The sequence below is a fragment of the Plectropomus leopardus genome, chromosome 1 (assembly GCF_008729295.1).
Source record: "Plectropomus leopardus isolate mb chromosome 1, YSFRI_Pleo_2.0, whole genome shotgun sequence".
NCBI classification, from domain to species: Eukaryota; Metazoa; Chordata; class Actinopteri; order Perciformes; family Serranidae; genus Plectropomus; species Plectropomus leopardus.
Window position 1 is genome coordinate 23,806,834 of NC_056463.1, and position 19,305 is coordinate 23,826,138.

Genomic DNA, 19,305 nt, shown 5'->3' on the forward strand with positions numbered 1-19,305 from the left:
GTTGTAGGCGATAAGGTTGCCTTCCAGCCTATCTCAACATGCATTTAGTGAGAGGCAGGTGATGAACCCAATCAAATAATAACAGAAACTCACCTGACAAGTACATCTTTAGAAAAATCGGAACACCTGGAAGAAACACAAGACATGCACACAGAGAGGCTTCAGCCATACAGGTCAGATTCAACCCCACGACTTAAGGGACCATGCTGACAATTTACAAAAACGTTGGTACAAAAGAGAAAGTATTGTATCAAAAACTTTATTCTCAAATAATGTTTTCAAAATAGCTGATAGATAAACTGTGAGTCTCTTTAACAGCAGGTTGTGAGGCTGCATTCACATACAGTATCTGTTGTTTAACCATTTATAGCACTCCATATTGTTTCTCTCTCATTTTATCTCACGGAAGGACAGAAAAATGTCTTTTTCCATCCTTTAATTCAAAACTTAGAGTATACCAATCTTGTGAACCAGTCAGGACAGGAGCCTCCAAAACTGTTGCAGATTTGCTAATACTTATGTTAGAGCCTAAATTTACCGCAATTCCATTTTCCACTCTAAACCCATAATGTCAAAGCAAGGAGAAGCAGATTTCTCCTCGTTTAGACAGACATGAGGTCAGATTTTGGGCTGTAAAGGGGACAAGTCATCCAAAATCTTTTGTGCCTGTGGACGTGGAAGTCATCCCTCTCCCAGATAAAACATTAGGATTAGCCACACAGGGCTGCTGTTACACAAGAACACTGTCTTTTTTTTTTTTTAAAGGAAGTGTCATTTTCAACCCATCCATGAATACTGCTCATGATGCTATGACACTAAACATCTGGTGTTTACTTTTTTGTTCAATGAAAAGTGTGTATCTAAAATCAGTTTTAAAAATGTATGTCAACAACATAATTTAAAGCAAGAAATCACAAATGCTCAGGCAACTCGTATTGAACTCATATGGCGCAGCTGCCACATTAAAAGCCACATTATGTATTGTATTTCTGCAGTGAATGATGACTTAAAAATGCCGATGTTTAAAAGAAACACATACTCTGCCGGCCCCAAGCTGTAGAGGAATGGGAGCTGACACATCATTTTATAAGACCAAAGTGTTTTAGATTGTGAACATAAAACTTTTTACAGGTGCGACCCAGAGATAAGTGTCTCTCCAGCACGAGAATGATTAACTCTGGGTCCCACAAGGTTTTCTGTTCCTGTGTAAGAGCAGCCATAATGGACAAAAGAGATCATATGACACTTTGATATTTGATACTCAGTTTGAACCGTAGGTTTTTTTACATGGTGTGTAACAGTAAAAACATTGACTTTAATGAACAAGATTTTGTTGTACCTACATCATTAATCATAAAAAGTACAGTATGTTTAATAATTTGTTTGTTTTTTTTTACAAATTCTCCATAAAAAATAGATTTCTGTACAAAATTTTTTTTTCTTTTGCACCTACTTCAAGTTCAGCAGCACATGATGATGGCGAGAGGTGACAGTGATGGTGATGACGGTGATTATGATGCTTAAAACAAAAACATCAATGATGATGGCAACTTCCTGGCGCCATATTCAACATATCTCTGTGCCTGTTGGGACAACAAAAATATTTTTCAGTCCACATTTATAAGCGACAAACATACTTTCTGCATGTCGATATGTGTTGCTGAAATGCATCCCGTCAAAGTAACGTGTGAATGTAACACTAATACGTGTGGTGTACCCATCTACAAGCTGCCATGTGCCGAAATGACAATTATTCATCCTCTGCACTGATGAGTGAGGCAGGGCTGCAGTCAGCTCACATTCAATTCAGACACACCAGGAGATTTTTTCTCAAAGCTCTAATGCTGAACATTTGGCATGAGAAGTATGTACTATCTGAACCACTGAGAAGAAGGTGACACAAAGGCCTGTCAAGGGCAACACTGAATATTTTGAATTCATTAATTTTGAATCTGAAAGCAGCCTAACACACACAGAAGGTACAATTTCCATCTGTCATGAAAAGGATAAAATAGATAAAAACCCATACATAGGTCCACGTGGCCGCTGAGCCATGTACAAATGCTTAAATGACACAGTTGTCCTTCAAGCAGGACTGTGACTGGATTTTTCTGTAATATTCCTACAAGAAAAGTTCAGCATCCTCACTCTGTTAAAATGACCTTCAGACCCCATCTTGATGTAATTTATATACATCTTATATCTGAACTGTACTTCAGCAGCTGATGGAAAAGAACCCCATCTCTACCACGTGACACTGTGTGAAAAGGCAATGTGTGACATTTACAATTTTAGCTGTATTTTTTAAGCTCACAGCAACCTGGGCGCCTTTGTTTCAATGAGGACTGCTGACAATACCACTTTGGAGAAAGTAAGGGACAAACTTCTTCCCAAACTGTGAAAAGTCTCCACTGAAGAAGCAGAAACAACCTTGGCATTTCAAAATTTAGTGGGTAGTTGTACTTTTTTTAGCTTGTGGCCAGCTGTCGCTCTTTTAAACGGCGAAGACTGCTGACAATGTCCAATAAAGGACAAATGTGAAAACTTCTTCACATATTGTGAAGAAAGTCATCAAGCCATCTCAGAGGACGTATGTGTCATGTACAGAAAGACACTGAATTTCAGAGGCCAAAAGTCACTGTATCACACTGTATCAGCCTTACAGTGTGTGCAGAGAGACAAGAATAACCTAAATGGTATTGTGAAAGTGTGCTATAAGATAATTGGAGTCCAACAGCTTCTTCCTCTCAGAGAAACAGGTGGCTCAAAAGCAAAAGAAATCATCAGCTAGTCTGACCATATTCTGTCCAGTGAATTCACTGGACTGCCCCCAGGCTGACTTCATAATGTGCCCCTTAGGAGAACAAACCGTACTCTAAGTCTGACATTCCTACTGCTGTCAGGCTACTAAATGCTGACATTTTAAAGGGATAGTTTGAATTTTTTTTACGTAGGGTTATATCAGGAACATATCCATAGTATAGTGTATATACATATATAGTATTACTGAGCTTCTGTGGTGGTACCCTGACTGCTTCTCAGAACTGGGTATATGCCCAACAAAATCTAATGTATGTAATACATTGACTATGGATAAGTACCTCATATAACCAAACATAAAGAAAAAATCCTAGCTGTCCCTAAAGTGATTTAAGCAAATTTTTGTATTCTACTTAGTCATTTAAATTCATTTATGTGTGTAGACAAGTAGTCATTTAAACTGACTGTTACACTTTTTAAACATGGTTATTTAGGTAAACCTTAAAAATTGGTTTATTTTATGTATTCATTTTTACTGGTGTTCATCTATGTAGCCTATATGACATATAATCACATCACCTGTGAGTCTTTTGAGTTTTTGAATGTTGTACGTATCGCATTGACTGGAAAAAGATGCAAATGAACTGCCCTTTTGGGACCAATAAAGTTGTCTGAACTGAACTGTGCAGCAATGCCATTTCTCTCCTACATTTTCCAACTGAATGGAGCAGATAGCTGTATTAACCTAAATCATCTGAGGAAGGGTCCTTTGTTACAACATTTTATTTAATACATATCTAAAATAAGTTCTGAGACTCTTTTGGCTTCAATAACAAATGTTGGCTACGGTAAGATGATAACTGATTTTAATCACAACAATAGACCTACTTTTTCTTCCAATAATAGGTTGGAGGAAACACAGGTAGACTGTATAGAGTAGTGCCTTTCTTCACATTCCTTTAATCTAAATAAAATTTAATTAACATTATCTCCAGCCATTAACACAGCATCTGTCTCCTTTTGGAGTACAAACTGGACACTGTTTTTGTGACCCTGTTGAATACTATCAGTTGAATGAAAATGTGTAATATCAAATTCCTGTTAAGCTGTAATGTAGCACATCAACAGTCCAGGGCTGGGTTCACTCTAACTCTGTCTGCACCCACACCATGAATCAGCATATCTTTAGTATAAATTTATCTGGAAGAATAAATATTACAGAAACATTGTAATAACTTACCATTTCTGCTATAAGCATGAGACCATATTATGATGCTTGTGCTGTGTTTGCAGTCACTTTGTACAACCCCAAATTTCAATGGCTACACACAATCTAAAATCTTACCCCTGTAGTACTACTCTGATTTTTTCATACCAGAATAAACTGGTACAGTTTTTCTCGTTTGATCACGCTGGGAGATCAGATCTGTGTCATTAATTGTTAAAAATTAGACCCTTTATTACACCTGTGGAAACCTTGCAGCCTCTAATTTTCAGGCTCCATTATGCTCTCTCGACTCCATAGGAAATCTCGACTGAATTAATTAAATCAATTAAAACAGAAGCATGGGGTGCACTCCAGTAATAAAAAGAGAGCAGGCTCACTATCTTGTGAGCAGATGCGCTACTGTTGCTTACAGATGCCTTGTTTATTCCTGTGAGGAGATTTTGAATGTGTCTCTTCTGTCTTGCCACCCTCTTTAACTATTGCCAGTATTATAGCTGGTATTATTATAGCTAGTACACACATCTACATACATTAATTGTCTGTGCCTCACACTGGTGTATGTGTAGCTGTCTGTCTGACGATGATCCTGACACTGACGCTGTGAACGACAGACTGACAATCGATATTATAATACCAACAATATTCCGAGCTCATGCTTCCAAACACAATGGCCATTGTTCAAGGACATTTCATCTGCATGTCTGGAGTAGATTCGTTTTCAATTAAATGAGCTGAACATATAGATAGGAACTGCAATTTAATTGCTGCATAATTCATTCTCGCTTATTTCAAAACAGGTAGCTGTGACAACCTTTTCATGCCAAATGTTTTACTTTTGAGTATTTGAGTTCTGGGGAAAACCCACTCTCTGATTTCAGTGAATTGAGTCTTGGCCTGAAATGTAACACTATAATGTAATGTGTTTGATGAACAAAATCATCATTTTATCAGTTGTAATTTTTCATTATCTTATACATTCCACTCACCATTTGATATCATATATCTGAATGAATTGATCTGTGATTTTTCGTAGGTATGTCAGCATTGTTGGACTGAGGTTGAGTGATTGCAAACATGTTAAAGATAAACAAAAAATCATTTGGACGATAAAAACCATGCAGGTTAAAGCAAATGCCTGAAGTGGATGTCAGAATGGTGTGTGCATGGAGAGTGAAACAAACAAGAAACAGGCCTGAAGACACTGAAAGACAAACACTGAAAGCAGTTACATCTGTGATCTAAACCAAGTGCAGCATCTTTCGAAAAATAAAATTATTTTTAAGGAGAACACTGCGAGAAATAACAAGCTTGGCAAGTGATTTGAAAGTAGTGAATGTTCTTGAATCCTGCAGGCTTATGGGTGTTAGTACAACATATTGACTTAAAATACCAGGATATAAGCTGAATGCGAGGTCGCACTCACTAAGCTTGTTTATTTGTTGCAGTGAGGTTCCAGCATTGATAAGCAGGATGTAACTAACTCTCTGCACACGAGGTATTTCTCAAACAATGGAGAGGCTCCGGGGGAGGGGGGTTGTTGTCGACAACAATAATTGTGCATGTTGTCTTCATACTGTTATCTGTTTGTCCTCTGCCTTATATGACCGATTCTCAAACATGTCACAAATCCGTTGTGAGCTCTTTAAAAAGGTGTGTTGAAATAAGATCATATGCATCAGAAATGTGATGTGTGTTGAAAGATGATACATGATAATGTGAGTACACATCTTTTTAAAGAAAGTTAGAGAAACAGTCACATTGTTTCTAAAAGCTAACACTGTCTGCTAAACTGAAAAATGAGCCTATATTGAAAGACTAGTATTCATCTTTGTCTGATATTTAGTATACCTTTAAGAAATAGTTCAGATTTTTTGAAGTGGGGTTGTGTGGGGCACTTATCCATAGACAGTACATTAGATACAGTAGATGTCAGTCAGCACACCCCCAGCTCAGAGAAGCAGGCTGGAGTCTGAGATGGAAGCTAAGAAACATACTGCTGTGAAGGGGTCCGCAACAAAACATACTTGGGGTCAAAAAGGCTCCTAGGGTACGCTATATTTACAATAGTTTCACTGCTTTACTGAGCTGTCAGGCAGTGATTTCTAACTGGAAAATGAAGCCGTTATATCGCTCTCTTAAAAGCCATACTCCATTGAGAAAAACAGCGATTCAACATTGTTGAACACAGGAGCTGCTGGTCAACCTCTTGCTCAATCAGTTTGCTTGTTTGTGTTATTGTGAGACTTTGGTGTTTAAAATGGTTAGTTGGGTTTCACCAAAGTCACATAATAATGCATATGAACTAAATGATTAAAGCAGTGGTAGACTAGTTTAGTGAGCTAAAATTACTGTTTTTGTCAATGGAGCCTGGTGGCTTTAATGAGAGCATAGACTGGGAACTCAAGAAGTTAATGGCTTCCTTGTTGGAACTCGCTGTCTGATGAAAAGGTAAAGCTGTAAAAATACTCACAATATATCGTTCTCTTAAACTGATACTGGTGTTTTTAGGTGGGACTTCACTTTTAGTTGGCTAAAGTAAATTTTGTTGCTGACCCCCTCCAAAGTAGTATATTGCTTAGCATCTGTGTCTGACTCCAACCTGCTTCTCCAAACCTGGGACATGCTGACTGCAAGCTACTGCAATACACTGAGTATGAATAAGTACCCCATACAACCCAAATTCAAGAAATCTGAACTATCTGTTCAAGAGTGTAAAGTATTTCAGAAAATGATGGAGTTTAACGCCTGTAGATAAAGTGTGGTAGGACCATACAGCAAATTATGGATGTGAGCCTTCCAATACATTTCTTTCACGTATTGCAGCAGGAACAGTGTGAGCTTTCAGAAAAATTGCTGTTCTATAAATGGCATAAAACAAGTGGTGTCATTATGTGACACAAGAAGCTCGGAGGTCCACAGGTAAACTGATCCCAACTTTCTGGTTGGCTAGCGTGTTGTCATGGCAACAAAATAAACAACGGTATAGCATGTGGTCACACCTTCAGCTAACAGGGAGTGTGAAATATAAATGTGTATATACAAACTCTCTGTAACCCTGTATTTTGTCATTTTGTCCTCTTTTTAAAGATATAAGTTTTTGAATAAAATTCTCTTTTTTCTTGAATGACTCATTTTCAAACCCATTTCAGACCCAAAAATTATTCATTTTTTCATAACCCAGTCAGAAAAACACACTAGTGCAAAATTTGTGCGGTTTAAGAGTTTATATAAAGTTTATATTTTGGGGTCCCCAGCAGCAGTGGTTTGGGAAGTCCCATGGGGCCACTGGGTATTTGAACATGGAGTCTGTTCATCAATATCTTCACTGAAGAAAAATGCCAGAAGAGACAAATAGAGACAATTATTTGCCTCTGTTTCCATCGCAACCTGTTCTTGTCTCTCTTTCCCAGCGCGACTGACAGAGGTGTCTATCTGTCCATTTGTCTGCGTCTGTCCGTCTAATTTCTGTCAGTCAACCAGTCTGTCTGTTAATCTGTTCATCTATTTCTGATTTTGTGGCTGGAGAATATGCTGTAGAAAAGAAAAAAAAAATCAGTCATCACTTGACTGATAATCCCGACCGGAGTAACGAGAAGACAAATCATTTCCTGGATTTGGCCACAGCTGATTGCAGCAGTTGATGATCTTGACAGCTTATTGCCTCCAGGCTTTCACTTGCTTCAGCCACCAAGCGCAGAATCCTGGCTAGTCCAAGAACAAGAGTCAGTTGTCTGACTCTTTGATTGTGTTAGACAGGCCTCTGGAAAACAGTCCTTTGTGTACACCAGCCCGACAACTGAAATGTCTGGTTTTCTGGTTCAGCGCAGTCTGCCTAGTGCTAGTGTGGAATATTGTACATAGGACTGATTTTAAGTGTACCTCTATAGAATACTTGAAAACGTCCAAAACTCATCTAGAACTAGTTCACAGGTTCTTGTATCAAACCTGGGAGAAATAGCATTTGCAAATGCTTGATTTGGTATGATTTAGCCTAAATTAACTGCCAAATACTGCTCGGTAGACACTGTCATAATGGGCAACACAGTAAGTGGCAGAATGTAAAGACAATCACAGGCACCTATTTGAGAATTGACTTACTAACTCTGTGATTGTCCTGCTATATTAAACTGAACTCATTCAGTTCTTCAAGTAGGCTAAAACAAACATTTATCTGCAACTGTTATTTGACCCTGGTTTGTCTACCACTAGTCCACCACTCCTAGCACTAATCTAATACTAGTATCCAGTGGTGGATGAGAGTATTATTGTCTTTAAAGGAATTGGTCTGGTTGAGCTTGTCATAGCATTGACTGCATTTGGTTGTCAGCTCTACAGTAGTCTGTACGATTGATGTCAGATTCCACCAGAACAGACTCTGTAAGCTGTAATTATGTCAGAAAGTCCAGTCCTGTCAACTCCAACGAGATGGACGTCCAGTGGAAGGTTTTTGGTCCAGCACCAGTGATGGTTTTGATGTTAACTTATAGGAACCATCCAATTACTATTTGATGTCTGGAGGGGGTTGAAGGGTGGGCTATAGTCTATGTGCTTCCCCTGGGGGTAGAACCATCGGTCACACCCGTGTCTGGCCTGCAGCAGGGGAGTAAGTAAGTTAAGGGTTAGCCTATAATACTGTGCAAATTTGGCATGGGGTGCGTGGTTGGGTTGGGTAAAACACCATTTAGGTTGCATTGTATTCGAGGGCTATATTACTCTGGCCATACAAAGCCCTTTCCTTGAAGAGGTTGGGTCATATTTTGCAGAACTGACACTGGACGAGCACTGTTCAAAGAGGCTGTTGCTCTTGGAGGAAGTACAATAGGTTGTTTGATCTCTTTGTGTTTTTCCTTGGTTTCTGAATAGCAACAGTGCTCAAGAAGAATTCTGGTCCCAGCATTGATCTCCCGAACAACACGTGATGACGTCATTGCCTACTCCCTTGTGTATTGGTTCTAACTTATTTCGACTATAGGGAGAGGTGGATTGTACCGTTATTCAGGTAGGAGGTGGAGCAGAGCTGCATTACTGTGAGTATTATGCTGACGGAGGATCAGCATGCTACACTACAGACTGCTCACGGTGACAAGTCCAAATCATAAGTTTGTTCTTTCTTCTCTGTTTGGTTAAACCACACCGCAGACTGCAAAAGGGAGGTGGGACTGAACCACTGTATAGGTAGTGGCAGATTTGTTGGGACTATACCACAGTGCAGACTGTATTGAGTGTGGTATCGAATCGAACTGCTTTAGCCTCAGTGGGCTTCATGTTGGTGTCATACATGGGGTTTTCAAATGATGCCTGACCGTTGGAGCTCTCATGGCCAACATAGCCATTGAACTGGACCTTGGGGCGTGTCCTGCAAAACAAAATGAGAAGGAGATAATGGTGTTTATAGCAGGTATTTGGTTTCATAAAGATAACTTTGCAAAGTTGCATTTAATGTTTGGGAGAAAAAAAACAGTAAAACCACAAGAGTGCAGGTCTCTAAAACACAACATGACAAGTAAAACATAAACTCATAGACATTTCAGCACACTAAGAGTAAGTTGCTAATGTCCTTGATTTAAAATACACAATAAATTTGCTCTCACCAACTCTTCGATATAAAATCAAGGGCAACCATTTTCAATAAAAAAAGCTCAAACATGTCAAGTGCCCCAGTGAATTAGTGACCGGTGACAAAAGTTGAGCATCCAGCAGCTTCAGCTTAAAATATTTTTTACTATAGTTTGAGATCCAAACCATAGTCAAAAAGGCCAGGGAATATTAGATTACACCTGATCAGAAACAAGACTGTGATAGATGCTCATGTTGCTCCATGGTCTTACGTGTCTATGAGTTTGTTATGTAGCCTTTTTGTCCCCACGAAAGTCAACAATTTCCTTGTGAAGCTTTAAGTTAAAACGATATGAGCTGATTACATGATAGCAGTACTTATTAAAGTCATTTATTTAGGTGAAAAGCTGAAACATTTCAAGATGAGACAGACTACATACTACACACTAGGTTATAATTTGCATTGCATGTCCTATTCAACATCACTGATTTAAAAAATGCGTGGGTGTTCAGAAAAATGAATAATGTGTAAGTTAAATTAATACTGGACTGCAGAATAATCTGGTACAACTCATGCAGACACACGTGTAGATCATTGTAGGGGGTATTGTATAACAACTGAATATGGAATTATATTATCTCATTTAGGTCAACAACCAGTTTAAAGCACAAAAAGTGATTATAAAATTTATTACCCAAGATGACCATTTTTGTATAAATTACTCACACCATGTACCATTCAATTTGCAAGGAAAACGTTTTTCCCGTATGCCTCCTCATGAAGAATCCAAGAACTGAGAAAATTCTCGATGAATTGAATATGTTGGGGACCACGTATAACAAAACATCTGATTACAAACTCTTAAACAACTCTTACAATATCATGCAAGTCTCATTTATGTAGTCGTAAACTCAGTACTCCCACACACATTCATTCTCACCAAAACCTGAGTATTTCAAACTGAACTGAAAGTGAAAGTGTTCACTTGAATTTCACTCTTAATCCCAATAAGGAGGGGCTGATGGCAATGTTTTTTCAGAAATAATGAGCATACAGCTGGTTATGTGACGCTAGGATTATATTGTACAAGATGGGTGAGAGTTTGTATGTTTATGGATTCTTCAATCACCAGAGAAAAACAAAATTTTCTTTCCAAATTTGACAAAACACGGGATGAGTAATTGATATACAAATGGTCATTTGGGGGTGAAGTAGTCCTATAGCATATTGTTTTCTGTCCTTTTACATGTTGGGTAAGAGCTTCACACTTAACATTAAAGGTGCAACCTTAATAAGTGCAGGTCTCTGGTATAAATGTACATATTGCAGGGGAAATGATGACAGGATCGAGAACATGAACCATTACAACTGTCTGCGTCAGTGGTTCAGCTGCCCAGTGCCCATCTGCTGCTCTCATGTGACTGTGTCTATGTGCGTACAACCTGCCATCATCCTGCAAATGGTACCCAGCGGTTTTAGTTCAAAAGAATATATTATTACTCAAAGTGGCTGGATGAGGATTTTAAGAAACTTACTGCAGGAGTTCAAACGGATATTTGGTGATATATGACTACCCCCTCCTAATTTGTCTGTTTGTCGCAGATTACATTTCTGGATAATCGGGTCCTATAATCCAGTTAGATATAATCACTTACTCCCAAACCCTGTGGAACTATTAGCAGGGAGGAGTGCTGCAGCTGAAACACTGTTTGACTCTGACCTCATTAAGAGTGTGTGTATGTGTGTGTGTCTGTGTGTGTGTTTGTGCACGCGCACTGGTAGAAATCCAACCCTGGGGAGCCACTAAGCCTACCCTACATGCTCAACCCATTACTTTACAAAACTGCACATACACCAACACACACCGCAGACCTCCCTGCGTGGCAGTAGTTCAAATTGCTGCACTAGTTTCTGGTTGTGGCTGTAGGTGCAATAGTTCAGTTTTATTGGTAGAAAGAAAAACAGCTCACAGAATTGCTTTGACAGTATTACTGTACAGACATGTGGGCCAAAGCAGTAAGAAACTGTAGTGAGCACACTCTCACCTTGCTATTAGTTTTTCATTTAAGATGTTACATAGTTATGTTAAGAAACAATGTCCGCCAGTTGCTTTTGGGCTGGGGCAGTGGTTCTTAACCTCAGGTCTTTAAGGGGGTTCCAGAAGGGTCACCATAAAAATGAGGAATAGTTCATTTCCACTATTTAATTCACTATAGAAGTGAGCCAAATGTGAGTAATCATATCTTTTCAGGTGGAGGTGTCTGAAGCCAAATTGTATCACATGAGGGTCTATGACCTAATGCGTATCAGTACAAAGAAAGTCTGAGAATCACTGGGCAAGGGCATTATTTTAGCAAAGTTAACACATAGCTGCCATCAAATAGGGATGGGATTTGACTATGAGTTCCAAGTGTTCAATCCATCAGAATAGTATGCCTCTGAGCTTAATAATACCATTTATAGATGTAGGCATGTTTTCTTTCAGCCAGTTGCACTTTGCAAAATAGTGACTTTGCACTGCAGACTTTTGCATCTCTGCTGCTGGAAACTACAACAAAGAATCATGGCAGAGAGGAAGAAACGGTCCAGAGACTTAAGTTCACGAGGACAGATGACAACAGTTGTGCTTGTAATGTCTGTAAAATGATCACTTCAAGTAAGGGTGGAAAGATCAGTAACATGCTGAAACATCTCTCTACACAACATGGGCCTAAATTCAAAGGGTGCCATACTACGCACCAGTGCCACTGCTTTCTGACTAGCACGTCTGCTAGTGTAAACATTTTATATTACACTAACATTAGTGCTGTGCTGCTACAGTGTTCAGAATCAGATATAATAAAACAGTTAGACTGAAGCTAAAATCTTGTGTAAGGCTACTTTTTTCCATACAGAAATTTGATCAGGAATCATTTAGCGAACTAATATATTAAAAAGCAGGACAATAAGCAGAATGAACAATGGCATTGGTATCAGTAAAATCTTATCAATTCCCATCCCTACTGTCAAGTTAAGATGAAAGTAATGAATGTTACAAGTAACAGTAGAAATAATAAAAACATCAGCATACAAAAGTATATATATTATTTGTTTCAAATAGACTTCTGCGTTAAATACTGTATTTGTTCTTGATGACATCATGCTGACAGAGAGATGACAATGAGATCAAAGACAAAATAAATCTGTCTAGCTTTGAATGATTGCTGTTTTGACACAGTAGGGCTGCACTTCTTTTAAAAACTTAAGATTACATGTTCAGCTTTTTTCATTTTTCCTGAGTATAAATGTCATCCCAATTACTTAAAGGAGATATGATGAGTCTCTTTGTTTCATTTCCCTTTGAGTTAATACAGTACAAAACTCAGCTCAGTTCAGTTCAGAAAAAAATGAATTTCATAATTTGGTCCATTGTGCAGCCTTACTAAACAGCATGAAGCAAAATCTAAAAACTAAAAACAAGCGATGACGAGTTTGACGGAGGATGTGGCGGCGGGCGGAGGTCTGGTTGCTGTTAGAAACCAGGTGAATGACAGGTGCCAGTCTTACCTGCCGCCAGGCCCCCAGGTGTCTTTTGGTCTCTCATTGTCATCTGTGTCAGCAGACAATGTCCTGCATACAACCATCAGCTTTAATATACATCAGCTATCATTGCACACTGCTAACTGGAGGGCAGGTAGGACAACATAGTGTAAAGTAGTTGTGGTATTAGAAGCTATTTGCACACTACATGAACGGTCAATATCAACACTTTAGTATTCACAGGATTTACTATAAAAACCGGTTAGTAACAACCATTGCACATCACTAACTTCCTAACAAAGCATTTTTCTACCTCTACATACAGTCTGAGTTTCCTCAATAACATCTGTGCTTCACTGCAGATAGAAAACTGCAGCATACAGCTACTATAAAAATGACAAGCCAACGGATTTGCCTGTAACAGTGCCTATTGTTGGATGAGTAAGACGACACTGTAAAACTTTGAGTGATGAAGTTCAGAGGTCAGAACATCCCTCAGATGTAGAGTCTTACATAAGCAATGTCTTAAATAGTCTTAAAAAGGAAACAGTAATGATGACATTTTACCCTCAATATATAGTTATGAGCTATCTGGCACCTTAAAATGTTTTGTAACATTATTTTGAGGAACAATTATTAATATATAAGGTCAATCAGATGAAGTCTTCATGGTACACTTGAAGTTTTAGAGCTATAATTAACTTTCAATAAACCTGCCTCTCCTTCCAACATACCTGGTGCACTCATTATATTTCAATCGGGATTTAGGAGACGGTGTGTATCAAACAGCCATCTCGGCAGTTTGGAAGCAACTCAAATAAATCAGGCTTTCAAAGAAAAAAATACATCATTACTCTTTACTACGCAGGATCTATTTTGATGTTTGGCAAAGGCACAAATGCTGGTTGGCTCCCAAGTTGGAAGGTTGCAAGTAATTAACTTGTCTGCCTGCATTTATTTAAGTAAAACTCATACTTCTTTTTCATCTCATATGCATCTTAATTCATATCAGTATACTATTTTCAATGTAATTAAGGAAGATTTGGGTTGGATTATTGGGTGATGCTTAACAACAATGTCCTCTACAGTTGTCGGATGTTTACTGTAAAACTTTTTGTTATGTAAATGTGATCTTTATGGGAGGTGCACATCCAATCAAGTAACGGATTAAACACACAACATTCTTCAAGACTTTACAAACTCTAAGCAAAACATTGTACCACCTGTCTCATATGGAAACTGCCAAGGTGTCGTGGCTGGGAGGTTCAATGCAACTCTAACTGCTGACAATGAATCCTGCCCTCTTGTCTGTGCTGGAGCAGAGCTATGCTTGCACCTCTGGTTACTAAAAAAAAAAGAGTAACCTATAGCCATATGCCTCTGCTTTTGCACCTTCATTAAAGTATGGCTCTTTATTTAAAACACTGAAGGCATAAACAGTTTTGTGGAAGAGTATGCAAAAAAAGGCTTACACTGTTGTTCAAGACTACAATATTGTTTAATTTTTTTTGTGTAACAAAACCTGTCACTTCAAAATACTTCAGCCAAGAGCAGAAAAGTGTCCACTGTCTAAAAAATGAATAATAAACTTTGCATCAGTGCTCATATTTATCAAGCATCTCACAATCACTCTTGAGAATTGAGCTGTAAGCTTGACCTTTTCTTTAGGGTAGGACTTAGACAGATACTGTAGAGTACTTGGTTCATCTTGGTGGAAAATTTCACTGTTATAGCAGCTTAGAGCAAAAAACAGAAATAAACAGTACTCATCAAACATTGAGCAAAATAAGTGAGGAAGTTAGAGAACATTTCTTTTTTTTAGAATTAAACTGATGCTTTAAGGTTCAGTTAAATGCCATCACATGTGTATAGGAACCACTGTCATGACATACCGGTATTTACGATCAGTGATATTTAAATTTATATTTTTTTTATTTTTAAAAAATGTATATATATCGATATCATGTTAATAATACACATATGATAATATTGAGTAAATACTCCAGTGCTCTTAAATCATCTCCCTTCCCCACATCAATCTGGTTGACTTTTAATTATCCAATAAGTGTAAGTACACTTTTTTCTCTCTCACCGTCCCTAAACTTGCATTTTGAATGTAATTCATTTGATGAAAAAAGAGAAAATATATACAATAAAAACAGTAAAAGATGAGACCGATAGAAAGCATCTTTATTTTTTTAGAAGTCTGGATAATATCAGTATTGTGAAGTCTGAAAAATGAAAACCTGATATCCTGCCAGCCTTAGACCACTGTTATAGATGCATTTCACTGTTGCCAATAAAGTGTAAATCACAAGAACTTGTTGATGCAGTTTAGTGAAAAAGGCATTACACCAAATCTTTAATTTATTGTTGTTTTTAAAAAAATTAATTTGCCTTAAATTGTAGGATGATTTCCCAAGGTTGATAAATGTTGTAACTCCAAAGATTAAAAGTTGAACAAAATAAATGAAACTGTGAATTTGTTAGGATAAATTACTTTGAGAAGCTTGATAAATACGGGCTGAGGTTTTGGTGGCAGCTCCTCAGAATGAGAAGAACATTTACCGACAGGCAGACATACAGTAATACCACTTTCATTAACAGGAGCCTTTAGAGACCATAATGCAATGCAACCCAAACACACATCTCAAATAAGTTAGAGAGTGTGGGTGTTTTAAGGAAATGCTTAGAATAAATTACTAAATTGGGGAGAATTACAGTACACTGCAAAAAAAACATTCAAAGTAAGCTTTCAAATGCACTAATAATCATGAAGTTACACCTGAATAAGGTAGTAATTCAAGGTGGATACTTTATCTATTTATTTATAAGGTGAACCTGTTAAAGCTCTGCTGGGCAAACACCTGTTTTGTATTCTGTTGTGCTGGTTGTCTGTTTTCACTCTGCTGGATTTACACTGAGGATAAACTGTAGCTTACCTGTGCTTGTAGAGGTAGAAGGCAAATCCAGACAGGATGAGGGCAAAGAAGGGAACTAAGATGGCCGCTGCTACTGAGCTGCTGTTCGTGTACGGGTTGGATGGGTCCATTGCCATGGTTACAGGGCCTGGGGATACAGCCACAGATAAACCCACACAAGCCTGAACACAATAGCCATTTGTGTGTAATAGAGGCCTCTTGAATTAGTAGTCTGTTGAGCTTCACATGATTACTTTGTAATTACATTCATTTTTAACTGAGAAAAAAATTCAATATTTTATTAATTTGACTGAATATTTTAGTCCCACTTTCAGTGAGACATCTAGGCCGTATTGTTTGTTGTTACTGGTGCTGATGTCATGGACAGACGTACCTTGCCTCGTCAGATGGAACTTGCCAAAGTCTTTACTGTGAATGTGCCCCTGGTAGACAAAAGTCTTCTGGTCTGATTCGGCAGTAACCTGAAAAACAAAGCAGTCAGTGTTAAGCAGGGATGAACGAGCACACCTTTTTCTGTATCTGTATTTTTATCTGTTCAACCAACTTAATTATCTGTATCAGCATCTGCATTTGGAAATGGGTGGGACCTAACCAGAAGTTGTTATTTCAAGACTGAAATTAATGAAAGTTGACAAGATGTTGCTATATTTAACATTTATCTGAAAACTTCTTATACAACAGCTTCAGGATTGAGTTCCAGGTATTTTCTTTTTATCACAAGACTAATAGCTGAACACAACTATCTATCCATATGAGGTTTTCCTTCATCACAAGTATAGATATTTACAGATATTACTTTTTACTTTGATGATACTCATTTTAGCAGAAAGCACATTACACTTGTTTCATTTGAGTATACTGCTCAACCCTGGTGTTCTGACTTTAGTTTGATCTTAGATGTTAAATTCAAACATCTAAACATTTAGGTAGAGGGGGCCTTCGTTCATCCTGGTTTCCTAAATTGTTGTTAAATTAGTACATTTGAGCTCTTTGAACCACAGCAGAATGTTTATTAGAAGGTATTTTTAATTAAAGTAAGAACATACAATACATCAAACAAAGGATGTATGAGATAGGTCCTGTTTGAGGGTGATGATATTTAAAGCATATTTAAAGGTAGGTGAATGTGTTATTACCCTTCTGTAAAGTTGATGACAGACACATAGATGACAACATCAAGCTGACAGTAATCATCTTGATGTTGTTATCCCTCAGGAAAACTATAAAACGAGTATTTCATCTTCAATGAAAACGTCTTCACGCAACCGTTGTTCTGTGAAAAGTAATGTGATTTTTTTGATAACTAAAACAATCAACCACCCAGCGTATTATAAGTATTCACAGCATTGTGGCATTTAAATGATTCTTTTTATACCATTTTACATTATACCATATAAATTTTAGTGCAAGGTTTCACCTTGTCTTCTCCCTTCATAAAAAGTATCTCTCCTCCTCCTGTACTAACCCACTCTTCTCTTCAACTCTCCTCCATCTCTTGTTTGGAAACTGAAGCAGCAATGTTTGCCCACAAATGGACAATTGAAATTTCATATTCTAACTATAAAACCATCACTACCTGACTTCTCCTCCCTCACTCTTTCTGTCACTCGCATGATAAATTGGCAGTCAATGTGGCTCCTTTCTCCTTCCTTCCTGCATCCTTTTTCTTCCATCCCTGCCTGCTACGGTCTCTCAAACTCTCCACACTCGGTTCCTCCATTCCCCCCTCTCTCCTCCTCCGTCAGCAAGTCAAACAGGATCCGATTTTGAATCCATTTCCCAAATGTACAAATGATCTTTCAGGAGTCCCAGTCCCAGCTTCAAATATCACTTTGAATTAAATTAAAAGGTCTACAAAGAGAGCTGACTTTCTATCATTATTCCCTACTCTTTCTGTCTTTCCTTTTAAACACTCTTAGCAGTCAATAATTTAAACTTAAAGTAACTGATTGAATACATACACAGTCTTAAGGAAAGGAACATTTATACACATTGAAGAGAAATTATGAATACATAGAGCAAACTTGTAATAAATCAACCACAATTGAGTTCAAAATCTATGATTTTATGGGGAATTACATGCCGAAACTTTCTACTGGCCAGGCCACTAATGTCCTGGAGTCTCTGCACTGCATTGCAGCCTCACAGCAACAACAAGGCCATGTCTGAAATCTTTTTGACTCTTAGCAACTTCAGCTAATTTTGATCATTTTAATGAATGATTAATTTCTTACAGCTTTGTTGTGAAAATGAAAGCTTCTTCGTAAACTACATCATTCCTCCATTTGAAAAGACATATAAAAGATGTTTTCAAAATTTAAAAAAAATGGTGTGTGAGGTTTTGTCTGGCATTTAAAAACATCTCTTTTGGAAGACTCTGTTCAGGTGCTACAATTGGTGGAAGAAATACACAAAACTTTCACTTGAGTAAAGGTAGTAACACTACAGAGTAAAAAAACTGTTACAAGTACAAGTCCTGCATGTTAGAATATGGTTATTACTGTTATTACTGTTATACTGTTATTTTGCCAACAGGTAAGTGAAAATACACAGTAAAGAATTAGGTTCAGTGTTAAGTTTAAAGTTTTGTAAAGGTCGGTGATATTGATATTCATCATCAAAGGGGCTGTATGTAAATCTGGAGAAAGATTGTTGATTCTCACTCCCAAATTGTCAGATAGCAACAAACAGCAGGTTGGTAATCAGATTATGCCACCAACTCAAGTTTCTGTGTCTGATGACCTGGGAATGAGACTCTAGATCAATATTTCTCCACAGTTACATGCAGCATTTCCAGTAATTAGATATATAAAATGACATTCACTTTAATGCTTGACATAGAAAAATAAGAGGCAGTTTGTCTTACATATCCATCCATAGCCCAGTTGTCGTTTTTAAACTTGCTGTAGTAATGCTCTGTGGGCCCCTTCACCTGGTAGACCTTCAACAGCAGCTGGTTTTCCTCCGACTTGTAGGTACCTGGGTGAATAGATAAGTATAGAGAATAATGGTTTAGTGTCTAAAGCTTGTATAATTAAAATTACAGGAACTTAACTTCTAATTTGTGTTGGCAGGAAAAAAAGAAAGGCATTGAGGCAAAGGTATAAACAGAAAGACAAACAGACAGGCTAGTAGGCAAACAGACAGACAGGTTGACTGACAAATAGAGAAAAGGAGACACTTTGACATTTTGAATTATCATACTCTATTTTCGTCACCAAGCAACTGACACATTACTGGTGAGAAAATGACATTTACCCTTCAGCTACATACCTTTACTTGGTTAACTATAGTGCCAA

General features: G+C 37.8%; 1 protein-coding gene across 1 annotated transcript in view; it reads right to left on the reverse strand.

Moving 5' to 3' along the window:
- Window positions 1-8,277: 8,277 nt before the first annotated feature.
- The window catches only part of LOC121944114 (CUB and sushi domain-containing protein 1-like), a 453,543-nt gene continuing 442,515 nt past the window's right edge, over window positions 8,278-19,305 (reverse strand). The window contains exons 71-75 of the mRNA XM_042487796.1: window positions 18,873-18,985; window positions 16,380-16,467; window positions 16,007-16,133; window positions 13,092-13,154; window positions 8,278-9,344 (exon numbers count right to left, since the gene is read on the reverse strand). Of these exons, the coding sequence (XP_042343730.1) occupies window positions 9,185-9,344; window positions 13,092-13,154; window positions 16,007-16,133; window positions 16,380-16,467; window positions 18,873-18,985 (551 nt within the window). The 3' untranslated portion in view covers window positions 8,278-9,184. The remainder of the gene's footprint in view (window positions 9,345-13,091; window positions 13,155-16,006; window positions 16,134-16,379; window positions 16,468-18,872; window positions 18,986-19,305) is intronic.